Source organism: Archocentrus centrarchus, chromosome 10 (assembly GCF_007364275.1).
Source record: "Archocentrus centrarchus isolate MPI-CPG fArcCen1 chromosome 10, fArcCen1, whole genome shotgun sequence".
Lineage (NCBI taxonomy): Eukaryota > Metazoa > Chordata > Actinopteri > Cichliformes > Cichlidae > Archocentrus > Archocentrus centrarchus.
This window is the reverse complement of record NC_044355.1, coordinates 21991156-22009603: the sequence shown is the minus strand read 5'-3', so window position 1 is coordinate 22009603 and position 18448 is coordinate 21991156. Positions and strand designations below refer to the sequence as shown.

At 41.3% G+C, this 18448-nt stretch overlaps 1 protein-coding gene across 2 annotated transcripts; it reads right to left on the bottom strand.

Annotated features, from left to right (window-relative positions):
* Window positions 1-6505: 6505 nt before the first annotated feature.
* sncb (synuclein, beta) lies at window positions 6506-18185 on the bottom strand. Of its 2 annotated transcripts, none has more exons than XM_030740070.1 (6): window positions 18042-18185; window positions 16877-17010; window positions 13185-13214; window positions 12833-12918; window positions 8859-8945; window positions 6506-7355 (listed from the first exon to the last, which is right to left on the bottom strand). In XM_030740070.1, the coding sequence occupies exons 2-6, from the start codon at window positions 16995-16997 to the stop codon at window positions 7326-7328; spliced, it is 354 nt and encodes a 117-aa protein (XP_030595930.1). In that variant the 5' UTR covers window positions 16998-17010; window positions 18042-18185; the 3' UTR covers window positions 6506-7325. The 2 variants fall into 2 exon arrangements, with proteins under 2 accessions (XP_030595930.1, XP_030595931.1); XM_030740071.1 differs by having other exon boundaries at window positions 16877-17007.
* Window positions 18186-18448: the final 263 nt, after the last annotated feature.

The following is an 18448-nucleotide window of genomic DNA, read 5'->3' as shown; positions in this document are numbered from 1 at the left end:
AAGTGCAATCCATGAATAAATTCCATTTCTTCAAATGGGGATTTGAAGTTAAGTGTGTGAACATGGACATCACTGACACCGCAACAGCTGCTCAATTAAAACACATTTAAAATCATTGCCATCACATAATTTACAACAGGATCACTTGTCATGGCAGTCGTGACTAAAAATACCCTGATCTCAGGAGTCCTTACTTTCCTCGAAAGGTGATTGTGCGCGTCATCGGTACATTTTTACACTTTTCACAATACAAACAAGTCAAAACACTGTGCCAAGTATAAAGCAGTATATAAGACATACAAAAGCCTGCAGTGATGGCAGAGACTCCCCTTTATTGATTTCAGTATCCTCTACACCATGAGGTTATAAACACCCAAAACTTGTCACTATACCGTCATGTCTCTGCCACAGATGTGTTAAGCTTTTTAGCAACCAGGAGAAGAGAAAAAATAAAAGAAAGAAAGAAAGAAAGAAAGAAAGAAAAGCTGGTTGCCATGGCTTCATATTGTGTGAGGTGAGTGGGAAAAAAAAAAAAAAAGCACCAGTAGCTAAAATGACTCAGTGGACGACTGAATGGTTTCGGTGAAAAACACTAAAGGAGGAGAGTCGAGCTAACCATGACGCTGATGCATTGCTCTCATTTCCCCAAATGTCCATCACTCTGTCAGTGTGTGCAGAGAGATTTGTGAATAAGAAAAATCAGTGGGGAAAAAAAACAAAAGAAAAATCATAATTTATGGCTGTTTCTCTGCAATGAATGCTTCTCGGTACAAACGTTATATTAAATGCTTTTGTGCTTGCTTGTCTTGAGTGAAGGTGTGATTTTTCTTTTCTCACACTGTCAAGACAATGTCAATCAGTGAAGGTGCTGGATAGCAGCCGCATATATCAGATACCATGCAAATTCTCTGCTGTCACTCGGTGGTATGAGCTCTGGAGCAACAGTGTGGCTGCTGCATGTTCTCCATCAGCAGGCGGAAGGGGTTTCTTCTGCGTCGGCTCACTTTCCCATCCTGCTCCCCTCTTCTTGCTGCCCGGCCCTTGCCTGAACCCCCCTGGGCTGTCTCTGAGGTCAGGGGCATAGCTGAGGGATTGAGTGGAGGAGGAGGAGGCATGGAGGACTGTCTCTTTTGCTTCTTCACCTGTTTCTCCAGGTGTTTCTGGATGGCTGAGCCCAGCACCGCAACTTCCACCACAGCTCCGTACACCTCCCACGTCATCCCTTTCTCATCCCAGCTCACTTCCTGCACCGGCTCCTCGCATTTCTCCTCATCTTTTCCCTCACCTTTCTCATCCCAGCTCACTTCCTGCACCGGCTCCTCACATTTCTCCTCATCTTTTCCCTCACCTTTCTCGTTACAGTTTACTTCCTCCTTTTTGTTCTCTTCAGCTGCCTCCACCTTTTCCTCTTCAGTTACTTTCTCCTCTTTCTCCTCCATCACCTGCTCATTCTTATCTTCTTCTTCCTCCACTATCTTCTCCTCTATGATAGTCTCCTTCCTGACCTCAGGGAAAGTTGTGGTCGTGGGAGTTCTCGGGGTCATGGGTGCTGTAGCGACAGAGCGAAACTCCACCTGCTGACCAACCTGCATCTCAGCATCTTTAGTTTCTGCACCCACAGCCCCGCATTTTCCAAAAGAGCTGGGGAAGTAGAAGGCATGGTCCCCCTCAGGAGGGGTCATGGGGCTGGTGGCCACAGACTGACACTGCACTACCTCAAGGCTCACCTGTGTGCGGATGTTGTGGCAGCCAAAGGGAGCTGGTGATTCAGGAATGGGAGATTTTATCACCGAAACATCTCTCTCTTCTTCACATGCATCTTTGTTGTCTTTGACCTCAGGCTGTTCAGATCTCATGCATGTTTTTGGATGTTCACCAGCAGCAGCAGAGGGTTCTTTAGTTTGTGCATCATTTGTGCTCACGTGATCAAGAGTAACACTTTCAGTGGAGACTTTTTCCTTTCCATCCTCCCTGTTTACATCACTGTTATTTTCTCCAACTTCATCTTCATCTATTTTAACCATCTCTGGTTCAACAGAATAAAAAAATGACTCAGCCTTATCTGTTTCTTCCTCCTCATTGTTGCCGTGCTGGGTCACCAAGATTGTAATGTCTTGATCCATACTTCCCATCCTCTGCTGCTTACACTGCTGATTACTATCCTCCACAGTTATTTGTGAATCTATTAACCCAGCATCCAGGCAGTTGGTGTAGCTCTCAGTCAGCTCTTTTGATGTAGTATATTTCAAAGTTTTAGCTGTTTCTGACTCAGCCTCTGCTGAACCTTTTGTCTCTTGTTGGCCAGTCTCCCTCTGCTCCTCCTTTTTCACTTTCTCATCCTTCTGCACTGTCTCTCTCCCGATAAACTCTGGGAAAGCCGTGCTATACGGCGTCTTTGGGGTCATGGGGGATGTGGCAACAGAGCAGAACTCCACTTGCTGACCCACTTGCAGCTCTGCGTCTTTAGTGTCAGTACCCATGGCTTGAGGTTTCCCAAAAGAACTTGGAAAGAAGAAGGAATGGCTGCCCTCTGGAGGAGTCATGGGGCTGGTGGCTGCTGAGCAGCACTGCACCACCTCGAGGCTCACCTGTGTGCGCATGTGGTGCTGCCCAAAAGGGGCCGGGGAACGTGGGTCGCAAGGGTCTGGAGTCGATGGCACAGCAACTGAGATTTTCTCAATTCCTGCATCTTTTTCTCTGTCATGATGTTGATCCTCAAACTTTTCCCCCTGAATTTCATCTCCATCACTCAGGAACTTAATAGCCACTGTTGCATCATTATTTGCAGCTGTCATTGTTTTCTCAGGCTCAGTGTGTGCACAGTCTTTAACTCGTTCAGTGTCTGATAGGTCAGTATTGTCGTATTCTCCTCCTGAAAGCACTTGATCTTTGGATATTAGTTTTTCCTCTCTCTCCTCGACAGAGCTGACATTCACATGTAGTGCTGGCTGATAGTCCTCTTGAGCAGTTGACTCTTGACTCTTGCACACTTGAGGTCCTTCAGGTGCAGCGCTGCCATCTGAGCCTCCTGGATGCCCCAAATTATCTGTCTTCTCACAAAGCTGGTGGTCCTCTGTGAGACCTCTCATCTCGTCCTTAAGACTTCCCATTCTGTCTCCGCATTTAAGGGGTAGAATAACCTGCAGGAATAACACAGCAGTGTGAAAGTGTCTGTGCAATTTAAAATCAGTAACAAGCCCAAGCACAAGCGGAGGATAAAAATATTCTCTCATGCGATAGGAAACGAAATTGATGCCAGTTATTCAAATAGACACACAAGCATCACTGTTCCTACTTGATGGAAATTGCTTGCACACTAACTCTAGTATTACAGGACACTTTAAGCTAAAATATTTGCTTTTATTTAATATTTTTTAAAAAATCAAAGTCAAACCTTTATGCCCTAAAAATATCTCATTACCAGCTCCTCTCTGAATTCTATTTTAGTCCATAATTACATAACACAAATAGTGTGCACATGAATTCAGAGTTACTGCCAAAATGTAACTATAAAACAAGCATGATTTAAAAAAAAAAAATCTCAGAAAATTAAGACATACCTCAGCAGTCAAAAGTCAGACTGAAGCCAGTCCACAACTCTTCTTCAGATTTGGGTCAAACATTGCGAATCTCAACACTGACTGAGACAAACATCTGTCCGCACATATCCCCCGGTGATTGATGCTGATTGCAGTGGCTACAGGTTTGTCTCTAGAAGAATCTATCTTAGGCAATCCTCGCTCTTTAGGCTGTGGCTGTGTCTGTTGAAAAGCTTCACATTTCCAGTTTCCCTGGAAACCACGGTCGTGTTTCTGGCAGTGAGTGGTAATGTAATAGCAAAATTCTCTCTTCAGCTCTCTAATCAGGAGTAAATCATAGTAATTAACTTCAGGTTCTCATAGAAACACAATGGCAGCAGCGTGCACTAACATAAACCTGTGAACTGGCTAATCTGGAGAAATTTTAAAGGAGGCATAAATTGGTGATAAAACCTTTCACGTCATTAGAAATGGTCACTGCGAGGGCTTCTAGAGGGAGGGAGGGTGAAGTATGCAGAAGAGGGATTTCTCTTAGCAATAATGAACCACTGCTTTGATCTAAAACAGCAATATGTGTGTGTGTGTGTGTGTGTGTGTGTGTATGTGTGTGTGTGTGTCTGTCAAGGCCACATTTGTCTGAGCACAGCTGTTAAAGAAAATCTTAATCTTAGTAAATATTCAAAAAGATAAATAAATGCTTTAAAGCACATTCTGCTTCACAAAGACAGACAATCACAGGCTCATTACAGGAGCCCCCCCCCAACCCCTCAAAAAGTCTTGCAAACTCAAAGCTTATGGAGGAAATCAGAGAAATATTAGTAACAGTGAGTGTTCTGCTGCATCTGTACTTGAAAGACACAACAGAGAATTTTAGCCGAAGGAGCCTGGAAGCAGCAGAGCTTCGCCTCCCACACAAACAAACACTTGTAAATCACCAAGTCTTTCATACTCATTCGTCATTCCCCTCCAATCTCTCCGCTTTGCGACACATATTTCTCTAGAGCCTCTGTAATTCTGCTCGCCTCTAGTGATTGAGTGGGACCGAGGACGATTACATTTCTTTCATTTTTTTTGAGAATCTTTCCCTGACTTGCTTGTAGCACAGAAGTGGGCTGCAGCTTGGCCAGAACATTGTGTACTGACATAAGTATTCTCACCGTTAATTCAAAGGCTGCCACAGAGTTCTGTTGCCTAGCAACCACATAGTGGGATGTAGGGGAGGTGTGCTGCTGAGGACCAAGGTAGACCGGCTCTGATCACACTCTCATCAGGGGCCATCAGCCTGCCAAAGGCCATCTTCTCAGCAATGTGTTGGTAATAATGATGACCGTGGTGATTCAGTGATGAGTGCGCTCCACAGAGCAAAAACAGGATGCATCACAGATACAGCGCCTGCAGAGCTACTAACAGTGTTATCTGCACTGTGTGTGGCAGGATATCACATTTTATGAACCAGAGAAAGGTGTTGGAATTCATTTATTTTGCAAAAACAGTCAGAAAGCAAAAAAAAAAAAAAGAAAAGAAAAGAAAAAAAACACAAATGGAAATTAGAAAAGACAATTTATAAACATTTCTTTTGGAATGTCAGCAATATAAAGATGTATATAGTGTATATATTTTTTCTTTTTCAGTTTGCTGATGCCAGCATACTTCCATCCCAACAATTTTCCCTGTCCAAACCTTAAAGATGATCAGACAAGTTGGCTTAAGTTGCAGCTAAAAGTACTCATTCTTTAGCGATCATTTGGACTCTGCTTTCTGTCCAAACTCCTTGATAGTGTCCGTGGCCTTGTCTGCAGCTTTGCCAATGGCTGTTTGAGTCTGCCTGCTGGCTTCTTGAGCGGCTTTAAGAAAAGTCAGAGTAGAACAGAAGAGAAATCAGTTGAACAACAAATCTTTACTATTCAGCAAGAGAAACTGAATAGAGGTGGATTAAAAATATCACACTAATATTTTCACCTTGTCAGATATAATCTATTCATATTCTACATTTCAAATTTCTCTAACAACCTGAGGATTTAGTTCTAAAACCAATTTGAAACAAGCTAAATTTGACTGTTTTTCTGTTGCTATTATCATGTACAGTGTAAGAAAATAATATGTTTATAATAATTCTACAATTTCACTTTATACTAAGAGTTTTTTACAGTTCATATAAATTATGTTTTTTTCCTTTTAACTGCTCAGCATTTATTGGCAATTAAACATTAAATCTGGCAGCAATATGACTGACAGCTTGTGTCTGCACGCATTATATGACACCACAAAGAAGGAATGTGCACTTTACCTGTGTTGACTGTTTCTTTGGAGGAGTCTGCCACCTGCTGCACAGCTTCCTCAGCTGCCTGTACTGGAAACACATCACATGCTCTTAAAAACACTGACTTTTCAAGACTTCATTTTAAAGTAAAAACTCTTAGAAAAACATTTTTGAGAAAGAAAATGCATTGATAAATGCATTAATTGCAATACAACTCTCTGGCGTCCCGGTCTGGTACACCGGTCTATACCTGCAGTGTCTGTGACTCCTTTTGCGGCTGAGTGGCTCGTGCTTTTCAGGCTCTCAAAGGACTTCTTGAACGAGGCCATGGCTCCTGTCTTTGTCCCTGCAGCTTCCACACATCCGTCTGACCTGATAGCGGCGGGAGCAGCTGTTTAATACCCTCTGTTTGAGCCCAGCACCACCGAGCCTGCACGTTCCAGCTGGATTAACCAAAACAAAACCCACCCAAAGAGGCACGATCAGACTGGCATCCCAAATATGGCAGTATTGTGCCAACAGCCAGAGCCTACTCAGCAGATTTTACACATCCTGCAATCAAACCCCAGACACGAGCGAGCAAAAAAGATAAACATGCGAGGGCGATGCTTAATTCTTACTGAGGCCAACTTTGGAAAAGATTTCAGTTGTAATGAGTGATCAGTGCAAAAAGGGAGTTTAAACATTATCAAACAACACTAACAAATGTTTTTTAACCTTTTATTTACAGAGGATTTGTATGCCTGGCTTAACACATAACCCTTAATATTGACAAGTCCTGCAATTTAAAGCACACATTGATATGACAACCATTATGATTCCAAGACATAATATACTGACTTTAACTTGATAAAATCTTCAGTACACACAAACACACACGCACACACTCACTCACACACACGCGCACACACAAACATGTACACTCTGTCAGTTTCTAACAGATAGTTTACTGGAATGATTTCACAAGCAATCATAAAGATACAATGTAAAAAACTCTTACTTCAAAAAACATTCAAATTAAATTTATAAAGAAATGCAAAAAAGAAAAGAAAATCCACAAACAGGCATTGTTGACACTTAGGAGGATATTATTGTATTCATATCTGCTTGCAACCAGTCATATTTATTTTTTCCCACTCCCAATGTGTCATTGGAAGATGATGAACATCTATTGCACATTTCTAAATACAGATACACACAAGTACAAAGTCACAAGCCCTGGCTCTGGTCTCATTTCATTGGGAGGGAATCAAGGAAATGAGACCGAAAGGACAAATCCCACATCTCAATAAATACCTACACCCAACACATTACATTAATAACATGACATTTACAATATATAATAATAAAAGATTTGTCTTGAAGGAAGAACATTTTTCATTGGGAATGCTTGTGTTTTTTGTAGTTTTTTTTTTTTTTTCGTTTTTTGCAACAGGAATATAATTGTAATAGTTTCAGCATTTGTCCTTTTTATTATTAGAAATATTATTGTGCTGCTGGTTGGACGGTGGCTTGGATTGATGCTCTTATGCTTCTGGGTCGTAGTCCTGGCTCTCCTGGGGAAAATGAGAACAGGTTTTAAGAGGATGGACGGTAAAATCTGCACCACAGAGAAGCTCCAGATTCATTTCAATGGTGAGTCTACATTTAAAAACAAAAAAATCAAAATTCAACTTTAACCTGTTTAAGCAGAATATATGACACAGAGCTTCTTGTAGCGAAGGATAGAAGGAAAAAAAGTAGTGATGTGAGAGCGCCTCAGCTCCTTCAGTGCTTCTCTTGAGCCTGAAGAGGGCAGCACAGGACTGCACTTGCATCAAGGACGTGTGTCGTGAGCACATTCCCCATATCCCCGCAACCCTGCACACGCCTCCACCACACATGATCGTGAAAAAATAAATAAATAACACAGCCTCCAATAGTCTTATGTCATCTAATGAATTCACAAAGCCAAGAGTAATACTGGATGACACATTTTTTTTTTAGTTCCTCCCTGCGATGGCTTCGTTCGCTCTGCAGCACTCAGACTCCATATTTACAGCAATGCAGGGAGACCCTGACATTACCCACAATGCACGGAGGCAGAGAGCGTCATCACCACACCCATTCAGACAGATCTCGTACACTGCTGGTGTAGCAAAGGATGGGGGAAGGGAAAGAGACGTGGAGGAGTAGAAGAGAGAGATAGGAGGAGAGAGGAGGACAAGGATGATACACCCTACAGCCGTGGAGAAATTCCCTTTTCATTTGGATCTCAGGGAATATCTCAGCTTTACTCCTTGCCCCAACTAACGCTGTAATCCACTGATGCAGGATTTACATAGCAACTAAAGGAAAATCAAAGTAAATGCACAGAATAAATGACTCATTATTAGAGATCATATAAAATCTCAAACTGAATCTTCTTTTACTCCACTCGGAAAATGTATATATTCACAGAGAACAACACTGGAACAGTGCTTGTGCTTTCATACTAGCACAACCAGACTTCTGAGATTATGTGCATTGTGTGCTATTTTTTACATACTATCATAGCTATTTAAAATCTCTTTTCAAAGCCATCAGTTCTGCACAGTTTGTCTCGCCCATGACAGCCAAATTCCAAAAATAACCATCTGTGTCAGACTCACATACCTCCTTCGTGCACACGGACACATACCCAGTGCTCATCGAAAGTAGGTGGTGCTATATTCACTGTACTAGTTGTGTGGCAATTGGCTTATTAAGCCCTCTGTTATCATTTCTGCAGAAAAGAAAATTACCTCCGCGTGTGCTGTTTGTGTGGGACACAAGTGGAGGGCAAGAGTGGAGTGCTATTGAAATCCAATACAGCTAAAATGTGTATCCACGCAGAGCTCGTGAATACTGATGAACTTGAATCTACTGTAAGTGAATGGACTCATCCCTGCCTGATGTCCACCACTTTAGAGATTTTTTTCTCTTTTTTACCAGCTTTGACACAAAAATGTAATTATAGCTCAATTTAAATGCTGATTCTTGTGATACTTTGATGACAGAGCAGGGCCATGTGTGAGCTTTGCGTATTGTAGGCTGATTACCTGCTGGGACTCATCATATGTCTCCCCTTCTGGCTCCAGCATTGCTTCTCCCTGGCCCTCCATGGCCTCCTGCCCGTACTCCTCAGGCTAGAAAGTGAGACAAAAATAAAGATGAAGAAAGGAAAGATTCACAGAAACAGAAGCAAACATACATCATCCATGCACCATCAACCTGTTTGTTTTAATGTAGTTTTTCTATCCAGGAATCCCCAGAAATGACATTTCTTCATGCTCTTTTTGTACAAATTCATAAATCAATGCACATTTATACTTGAAAAAATAAAATCACAGAAAGAACTGCAAGAACAGATGTACAGTACTTCTACTTTGGTTGGATGTGCAAAAGACAGAGTTGGACAACCCAAATTTAATTTCATCCAGGTTTTATCAAACTCTCTGAGGATTTTGGGAAGTACAGTAAGAGCTTTTAGACAAACTTGTGGGTTTTTTGCTGAAGCGCTTTAGGGATGACGGCAATGCTTTTTCTGACCACTCCTCTCATCTGAAGTACTGGTCCCAACTTTTCAATGTATTGCAATAAAGTTTTCCTTAGATATTTAGTCCTGTTCAGGCTGACTTTCTGCCACCATCAGAATACCAAAAAACGCCCCGCCATCAATCTCAGTTGTACACTGTGCTTTGTGGAAAGTGTCAATTGTATGCTAAGTCAGACAGAGTTCCCAACTACTGACCAGTTTGGGTGAATTAGCTCTTTAAACATCCCACTGACAGGGGTGTCACAGTGTATTTCATGGGAAGCCTGAACCTCCACAACATAACAACAGCCCAAATAAGTCTTTAATAATTATCGTCCTATAACCGGCCATCTTTGTTGTTCAGAAACTCTTTTAACCACCCTCCAAAGAAAACTTGAAAATCCTTAATAAGAATAATTTTTTTTCTCTCAAATCAGCAGATCAGACATTTAATAAAAGTAAAACTAAAATGTCCTCACAACTGTGAGGGAGAGTGGGACTCAATTAGCCTCAGTTTAACAACTTATTCAACTGTAAAACTGTGATTGTGTGTGACAGCTCATCTATTTGAGATGTAGCTGGATCGTGACCTACCCTAGCTTTATTTCTGATTAATTAATATTAATCAATGATGAATGAAATGACCACTATTGTGCTATATGTGTATACGGAGCTGCCGGCATTCAATAAACTCAGAGGAAAGAGTTTATTGAGCATGATAGCTGACAACCCTGCTAAGCTAAGGTGATCACCTACTTGACATTAGCACATTAATATTTTTATTGTTATTATTTTTATTATTGTGAGTTTGTAGCATGATTCTGATTCTAGCTTTTTAGATTAAAAAAAAAGCCAAGCAGAGCTGCTAGTATGGCTTTAAATTCTTAGTCTTGCAGCAAATTTATTGCAGACATTCAGCTATGTGACTGGAGTGTAAGGATAAGGCTGGCACAGTCTGGGGAGAGAAAAGTCCATTAATCTGTCATTACTTCTTTCTTACGGAACCACCCTGTGGCAGCGTGCACAAACCAAATTGTCTCTTTCTTCTACTTAAAAGTGGCTTTCAAAGAAGAATAACTTTCTAAAATAGCCATGCTCTGCTGTGTGCAGCAAACCTCACTCAAACACTTGTGGAGTAATACACATCTGAGCGATACTTGTTTGTACAATCAGATCACTGTTGTTTTTATATATATATATATTATATATATATGGGTAGACCTCTCCTTCAATGTTTGAGATAATACTGCAAATCTGTTAACAATGCCACAGTTTGTGTAGACATACAAGATGCAGTAAGTGCTTCTGACAGTTTTCTTAAACAGATAAAGCTCCCCTGAAACAAAGCTAGTGGGTCACCACCACACATTTATTTTTAAACCCAGCACTAATCAAGTCAATTAGGTCAGAGAAGAACAGCCTGTAATCCTATGTGCTGTATCAGGCTTGTTACTGCTGCATGCCCACCAACACGATTAACATGGTTTAAACTACACAATAGGAAACTATCGCAAAGACAACCCTAATCAGACAGATCGTTGCCTGAGAAAAAAGTGAACATGAAATAAGACTGTTTGTGTGAGAACACCAGGAGGGAAAGATAAGTTGTATTTCTGGTTGGTCGCACATTTGGTTTGAGTCGAGACTAAGGCAAGACTTCTGTTCAGACTGTGTAACGCATTTTAAATTAGGGTTTTAAAGAATTTGCCACCTAAATGGGTGTGCAAGTGAAATTTTAGGGTATAGAAGCAAACAAAGCTAAAACTGAACCCAAAAAGTAGCTGTGCACATTTGATTACAGTGTCAACAGTTTAGCAGTTTGTTGTGAGGGTGCTGAAATGAGGAGCTTTATCACTCAGATGGCGCCTTCGAGAAGCCTATTAGAGCAAGCTGTCAGATTTACTAGATTAGCGAGTCAGTGGAGAGGGTCCAACTCTGAGTGATGAAGGCTTAGGATAGGATGAGGACCTCACTGAGTCACTGACAGTCTGGCAGAGATAGACAAAAACGTCAACATACTGACAGTGCATCTTCAGGTCATTAAAAGAGAAGAAAACAAAAGAAAAGCAGCGTCTTAATAAAACATGTGCCACTCAAACCTCCAAACTTTGCTAGAAGCAGTTTTCACTATTGCTGAGGCAAGTCATATCTGTTTCGTGCCTTTCATTGCATCACTAAGATCAGACTGCCTAAAAAAGCAGGGGATGGAAGCAGTGACACTGAGGACAATGGGCAAGAGGGTATAGTGGTGGTGGTGGGGTAATAATGGAAAAGTTGTGTGTTTTTAGAGAGGTGATAGTCTCACAGAGACACTGTTGTGGTCATAAGGCACCTGAACAGTGAATAGACTATGAACTGCAGCCTTATTATAGACTAAATTCAGCTCTGCATGCAGAGCAGATTGCAGAAGTCCTCTTCAATAAAATAAGTATAACAAAGCCTACTGTAAGTATATTTCAGTCATTCTTTTAAACTGAACACACAAGCAAACTTGTTCAGACAGTAAATGCAAATTTAGTACAGTGCACGCTTTTGCTGACAGCAGAGGAATAAAACAGTCGAAATGCACACTAGTAATTCTGTTTTGGAGTGACATGCAGATTCATCAGATTTACCCCTGCTGTCTAAATCTGGCTCTGCCACTACCACAATCCTGTCCAGGCTTTTATGAGCATAACTTAGAGCAATGCACATGCAGACTTAAATAAAGCCCAGTCAGTTATAACAGTACGTTTTTTGCATTGTTAGCACACATATACTGGGTAGGTTTTGTAATCAGTTCATTATGTGAACTGTCTTTAAGGGTGCACCCCATCAATTTAGCACATTTAGTTTGATTAACCCGAGGAATGCCAAACAGTCTTTTAAGTCACCCAATACTGTAGAAATGCACTACTGTTTTGCAACATTAAAGCATAAACATAAAAAGTAAAGTACATCTTATAAATAAATGAATTAAGTATACCCTATTTTTACATGTACAACTCTACTATATCTTATTGGAAGGAGCCATGGTGTGGTAATATAAAAACAGTAGTGTGCTATACGTTGCTAAATTCAAACCTTTAAGAAGGTTGAAAACTATTAAACTTCTGGCACTTTGAAAATAGAAAACAGAAAAATGAATGAATTACACAAGATGTTATTTTCCCTGAGGTATGTTGTATTTTGGGCTGTGTGAAAATGTGCAAGCTTAAGGTTTTTGACTATTATAATGGAAAAACAAGCAATCTGTAACCTATAACATACCTGTAATAGTTATAATGGTTTTCACAAATAATAAAAAAAAAAACTGCTGATAAAGTATGTAAAGGTCAGGTTATTTATTGAGCAAAAATAATTGATAACTGCAGCCCTTGTTATAACACAATACTGACCATGCATAAGAAAACAATGTTGTAATTTCTGTCAGGTGTGTCTGAGCACACTGCAGTACTGTTCTGTCCCTCTGCAGAAGACAGAGCGGTGTGTTACACTGTAAGGATGTGCAGTACATACGTTCATGTCAGCTGGGAACTCGTCCTTCTTCACCAGCCCGGTAGCAGCAACGATGTTCCCGACAGCTCCAGTGGTCTTTTCAGCCACTGTAGACAAACACACACACACACACACACACACACACACACACACACACACACACACACACACACACACATGCAGACAGATTAAAAGGATGCATGAGTGTAGTCCTCCATGGTTTCCTATATCACTACTGGACCAAATGACCATTTACATGTGACAAAATTAGCCATTTTTCAGTTAGCATTAGCATTTGACAGCTGTAATGAAACCAGACTTCTAACTCCAGTAATAACAAATTAAAGATGTGACAAGCAGATGGGAAACTCACCTGTGCCCACGCTGTCTTTGGCCTTGCTACCTGAATTGAGAAACAGTAAAATCTATTCAGAAAAGGCATAGATTCTTTTACAGATGATTAACCCTTTGAAATCTGGTGATTTGTTTTCTGTGTGTGTGTGTGTGTGTGTGTGTGTGTGTGTGTGTGTGCGTGCGTGCGTGCTATAACTTTACACTTCTCTGAAGCTAACAAAAGCAATACAACAAATACTTTTAAATGAAATGATCAAAAGGATTGTCAAGTCTGAATCAGGCTGCCCCGCTATTTGTTAAAATCCACCATTTCAAAGTGATCTGTTCTTTCATAGCTCAGTCACGTTTAGAACAAAAAGAAAAGGATGGCAACCTCCCTGCAACTAGGAAAACTCTGTCATTTCCTGGTGATTGCAAGGAGTTGTGGTGGCCAAATGTGAACATGGTCATCCTGAGGATGAGTGTGCAACACCCTTAACTTTCGATAAGGCGATTGCACGGGTGCCCTGGTGGGAAACAACATGTCTCCAAACAATCGTGCTCTGACTCAGACTGACTGCAATCACTCTCTGACAGACTGGTAAAGGTTTTGAAATAACTGCCATCTAATATATAAATACAGGCAGATTGCCAACATGCTGCCATTAGAACAAGTTGACAGCAGATTGACTGCATTTTGTTGCCTTTTTATTGCTTCTTGATGCACCAAAGTCACCTTAAAGACAGAAACTGGCTGCAAGTGACCATGAGTGGTTGCAGGTCTGGTCCTGGTCTTTGAAGCAACTGTTTCAAAGGCGACAAGATCACAAGTTCATTGCACACACTTGCAGTCTTCAGCCACTGTTTTCCCTAGTGTGGGTGCAGGATTATCTACCTGATAACACCGTTCTTAATATACTGTTGCTCCAGTACAATATGTTGATGTGACAAAAGCGTGCATCTCACGATAAACTGAAATTGAGTTAACGTGATTACATTTGGATTGTCACTATCAACCAATTACCTTTCACATAAATAATACAACATCATTTTTGGTTATCATTCACAATTTGCTTTAGGTACCGGAGAACCGTCGTGGTTACAGTAGTTGGGCTTCTTGGTGTGTTGTGAGGAGTTATTAAACCACAACCAAGCCATTGTTCAATTCTCTGATCCATCTTCTTTGGCAGATTTCATCCATCTACACACTGTTCTCTGTCATGCTATTGGGACAATCTAGTGCAGGCCCCTACCAGTTCTGATCACTCAAGCCTTGTGATCCTCTTTACTGTGCAACAGTCAGTGGACTTATTGGTCCCTGAGGGCCTTTAAAAACCAACTGAAAAGAGAAGAAATAATGAAGTACAGAAGTCTCTCTCTACAAAAGGCAAGCCTCAAAGCAAAGCATACAGTACGTCTGAGTGATGCCTCCATTTAGGTTTGGCTTTGGTGAATTGCAGCTATTGCACAACGGGGCACAAATGGAAGATAGCTGCAGGTGTGAGTGCCAAATGATATTAGAATTATTATTATTTACAAACTGACTTTGGATATTTTTAGAGCAGAAACTCACCAAAACCTCAGATAACATGTTATCTGCAACAAACAACTAACTAACAAACAAAAAAAGGTTGATGATGATCTTTTTAGTGTTTAAAAAAAAAAAAATTGCAATGTTTTTTAAGGTGCACTTTTATGCAAGAAAACAAAAATGCAACCAAAGCTTGATATAAATTAGCATCATAGCAATGACATAATTGAAACAGTTTACTCAGAAGATTATATTGCAAAACAATGTTTTGTGTAGCAAAAAACTGTGTCAAATGAATTTCCATATGGTCATCCTGATGCAGTGTGACTGCAAGGGATCACAAAATAAAGCACAGTTTTCAATGTAGTGCTGTAAAAATTACAGATGCTCCACGAACAGCATCTTATACAGTACGGGTTTCTCATTCCCACCTCTGCTTGCCTTTTTCAGGCTCATTGCTCAGCTCAGGTGGTCAGGTGGTCAGGTGGTCTGCAGCTGCAGCAGGAGCAGCTGTCAAAAGGTGGGCCACAGACCTATTAGATCACTCTTACCCCTCCTCCGTGAGGGACTGTCAAGCATACAACATGCAGCTTTCTAGGGCACCACCATATTCAACAGCAGCATGCAGAGGCACAGAGATGCCACAGAAGCGAGCCTCTCCTGTCCCTGTGCTAACATGGACATGATGAAAATGAGCCTGCACATGTGCTGATGAGTGACAGGGACACCATACTAAATGTGTAAGATAATAAGATACCAAAATGCAAACACATTTGACAACTTGCGCTGGATTACCCGATGTTGTAACCCATCGCGTTGTTGCAGAATCAATTATTCAAGCTGGTGACTGTAGAACAAGCAGCAGGGCTGTCACGGGAAATTTGGGTCCTCTCACAACAACTCAGCAGCTGACAAAATAAATTCCAAGCAGGTCTGCTCTGGGTCTCCTGAGTCACACTGATCCCCTGACTAATACCTAAGTAACTATTAGTTGCAAGTGACAACAACTGAAGTGCAGTTGATAAATCAATTTGTTGGTCAATAGAAACTCATCAGCAACTCTTTTGATTAACAGTGTGAGTCATTTGCAGTGTCCTCTGTAAGTCATGAGGATTTGCTGCTCTTCTCATGTGACCACGCAGAGAACATCTCTGGGTTTCCATATGTTGCAACCAATCTGAAGAAAACAATCTAAAGTCAAACTTTTAGAATAAAAGATAATGAAAACTGTAGTAAAATACGGACAGTTGCTCAAAATTGGTTTTTACTTCTTGAGACAATATTTAATTTATGATAATATATCTTCTTCTTATTGTCCTTCCTATCTGGCACATTTATTTAATTAATGATCTAAGTTGCATATCTGACAACTGCATTGAAATCAGCACACAGAGGCCCAAATTAGTAGCAGATTTCTGTAAGGGTGTCCATGACACATTATCCTGCACTGAAAAGACCAATGGCAGAGGCCTTTGGCCTGTTTGTCTCCAGGAGGGGACTGCTGACACTGTTTTACAATCTGCTGCTGTCCAACAGACAGACATGTTGCAGGAGCTGCTCCCACTGTCAGCTGCCCCACCCCCACTCCTATTTCCATCTCCTTCTCATAGCCTAGACAGGCCACAAGGACACTCAGATTCCCTGTATAACGCCATATACACTAACACGACTCCTTCAAACAGAGTTCACTACTATTATTCTGCTAAAATTTAGAGTCAGGGCTGGATTATTCATTTCAATATGCCGTGTTATTAGATACCAAATCAACCTGTGACATTCAAACAAAAATTGATCAGCTCGGAGGCTGGCTGATTCATTATACTGCCGCTGCTCAAATGAACAACACTGAATTTAACAAAGGAAAGCACTTGGCTGCACTTTCTCCACACAATGAGCTATAAATAGCTGTCCCTTAACTGTTAACTGATAGCAAACAAAGATGGTATAGACAAACAGTGTGTACAGCCTCCTGCTTGCTTGTTTCATGTATGAGAGATGCAGAAATCTGCTATTTACACAGCTGGTAAGAGAAGATATTGTATAATTTAACTATATGTTTCAGGATATATAGTGCATGAGCTAAGTCATAAAATATTCCCTCTGCTTTTCTCCTACTGCTCCTGTAAGCAGCAGGATGATAACAGGCGTGTGTACAATTTGCATACAAATAACCTGGAAACAGACATCTGTGATGATCTTACCTACAAACATAACTCCTTCCTTTGTCTTTTCAGCTGCAACTGCAACTCCTTCCTTGGTCTTCTCTGCAGCCACAGCCATCCCCTCTTTTGCTTTAGACAAACCCTTCATAAACACATCCATCTTGGCCAAGCTACTGTGGAGAGAAGGACCATAGCTGCTGTCAGTGACCATAGGTGCTGTCAGTAAATATGTGGCTTCTGTCTTATTTATATTCATGTCAGACATTTACAAACCTCATTATTCATAAGGGAGGGTAATTATTATTATTTTTTTTAATTTCTATCCGTTTTTTATGAACCTTCGTGGATTCCAGTCTAATATTACACATTACGGGGAAAAGAAGGCAGCACCGCCTCCTGTGGTGGATCGTGACGGCCGCACTCCAGCCATCAGGCTGTAGTAAAAACCCACTGTTCACTCATGCATTCAGCCCCGTTTTTCCACATCCTCCTCGGTGCATGAAATATTCAGAGGCAAAAATATTTCAATGAAATGGTTAACTGAAGAGGCGCTCATTAATTATTGCTCGTCTGTAATGCTACTCTCAGTGGCAGCGAGATGACAGGACTGCGCCAGGCCCCCTTTTTTTTTTTTTTTAAAGGACTGAACGGCGTATTACGCTGGAAGGTGGCGTTTATTTCCAAGAGCTACACAGCGTTGCTGGGGGAAGGGAAACGCCATGTACAGTACACTCCGATTTCTGCACGCCTAACGGTTTTAATGTCGAATTATATGGAAGTGATATGAGGCTGTCTGATTACATGCGGGACACATCACCATCAAACGGACTAAACTGAACACTTAACAGATGGCATTCTTCATTCTTGAATGAAACACATCCCTGTGAATCCCATCCTGGATGTTGCAGGTCAAGGATGCAACATCCATGATTAAAATATGCACCGGTTTACGTCGACTGATTCCCACGTTCACATTCCGCCCCTGGCTGAGTGTCTTTGCCTTTGCACTATGTTCCAGATACAAATAATTAATACACTAAAAATCATGAACATTTAAATAAAAAGCATTTAACTGTGTCACGCACGGTGCACACATCCCAGTGACGACGGTCACATGCGTGGCTCTCAAATGGAGGTGACCTCTATATGATAATAATAATAATAATAAAGGAAGGCAATTTAAAAAAAAGCAACATGTTCTTACCTATTTACAAATAGCCTTCGACTTGTCCCCTTATGATGCAGTCGCCACAGCCGAGTCAAACTACCGTCTAAATGGGAGATATCTTCAAATGATCACTAGGTGGGCCTTCCTCGGGCAGATCTCCACCAACAGGGACGGCCCCCTTCACAGTGCGGCTGAGACGACACGCCCCCCCCCCCCCCCCCCCCCCCCCCCCCCCCCCATCGCTGGCTCACTCCGCTATTGATCCCTTCATATGGCACAGCAAGAAAAAAAGAGCCACTTCACGTCACCTCATCCCTGTTATTTTGCTGTCTTTACACCATGTACCATTATGGACATGCATGCTCCCCTGCTGAGCCTTAGTATTATTTCCCATTTGTGAACTTTTATTAAATGAAACCATGCTAGAACTGAGTTTTTCTTCA

What these genes read in the sequence shown, in the direction of transcription:
- sncb (XM_030740070.1), bottom strand. Translation starts at nt 16,997, where the DNA reads ATGGATGTGTTTATGAAGGGTTTGTCTAAAGCAAAAGAGGGGATGGCT. An exon ending in CAAAGACAGCGTGGGCACAG is followed by an intron (nt 12,919 to 13,184) that starts GTGAGTTTCCCA and finishes GTTTGTCTACAG; the next exon opens with TGGCTGAAAAGACCACTGGA. An exon ending in CATATGATGAGTCCCAGCAG is followed by an intron (nt 7,356 to 8,858) that starts GTAATCAGCCTA and finishes CATTTTCCCCAG; the next exon opens with GAGAGCCAGGACTACGACCC.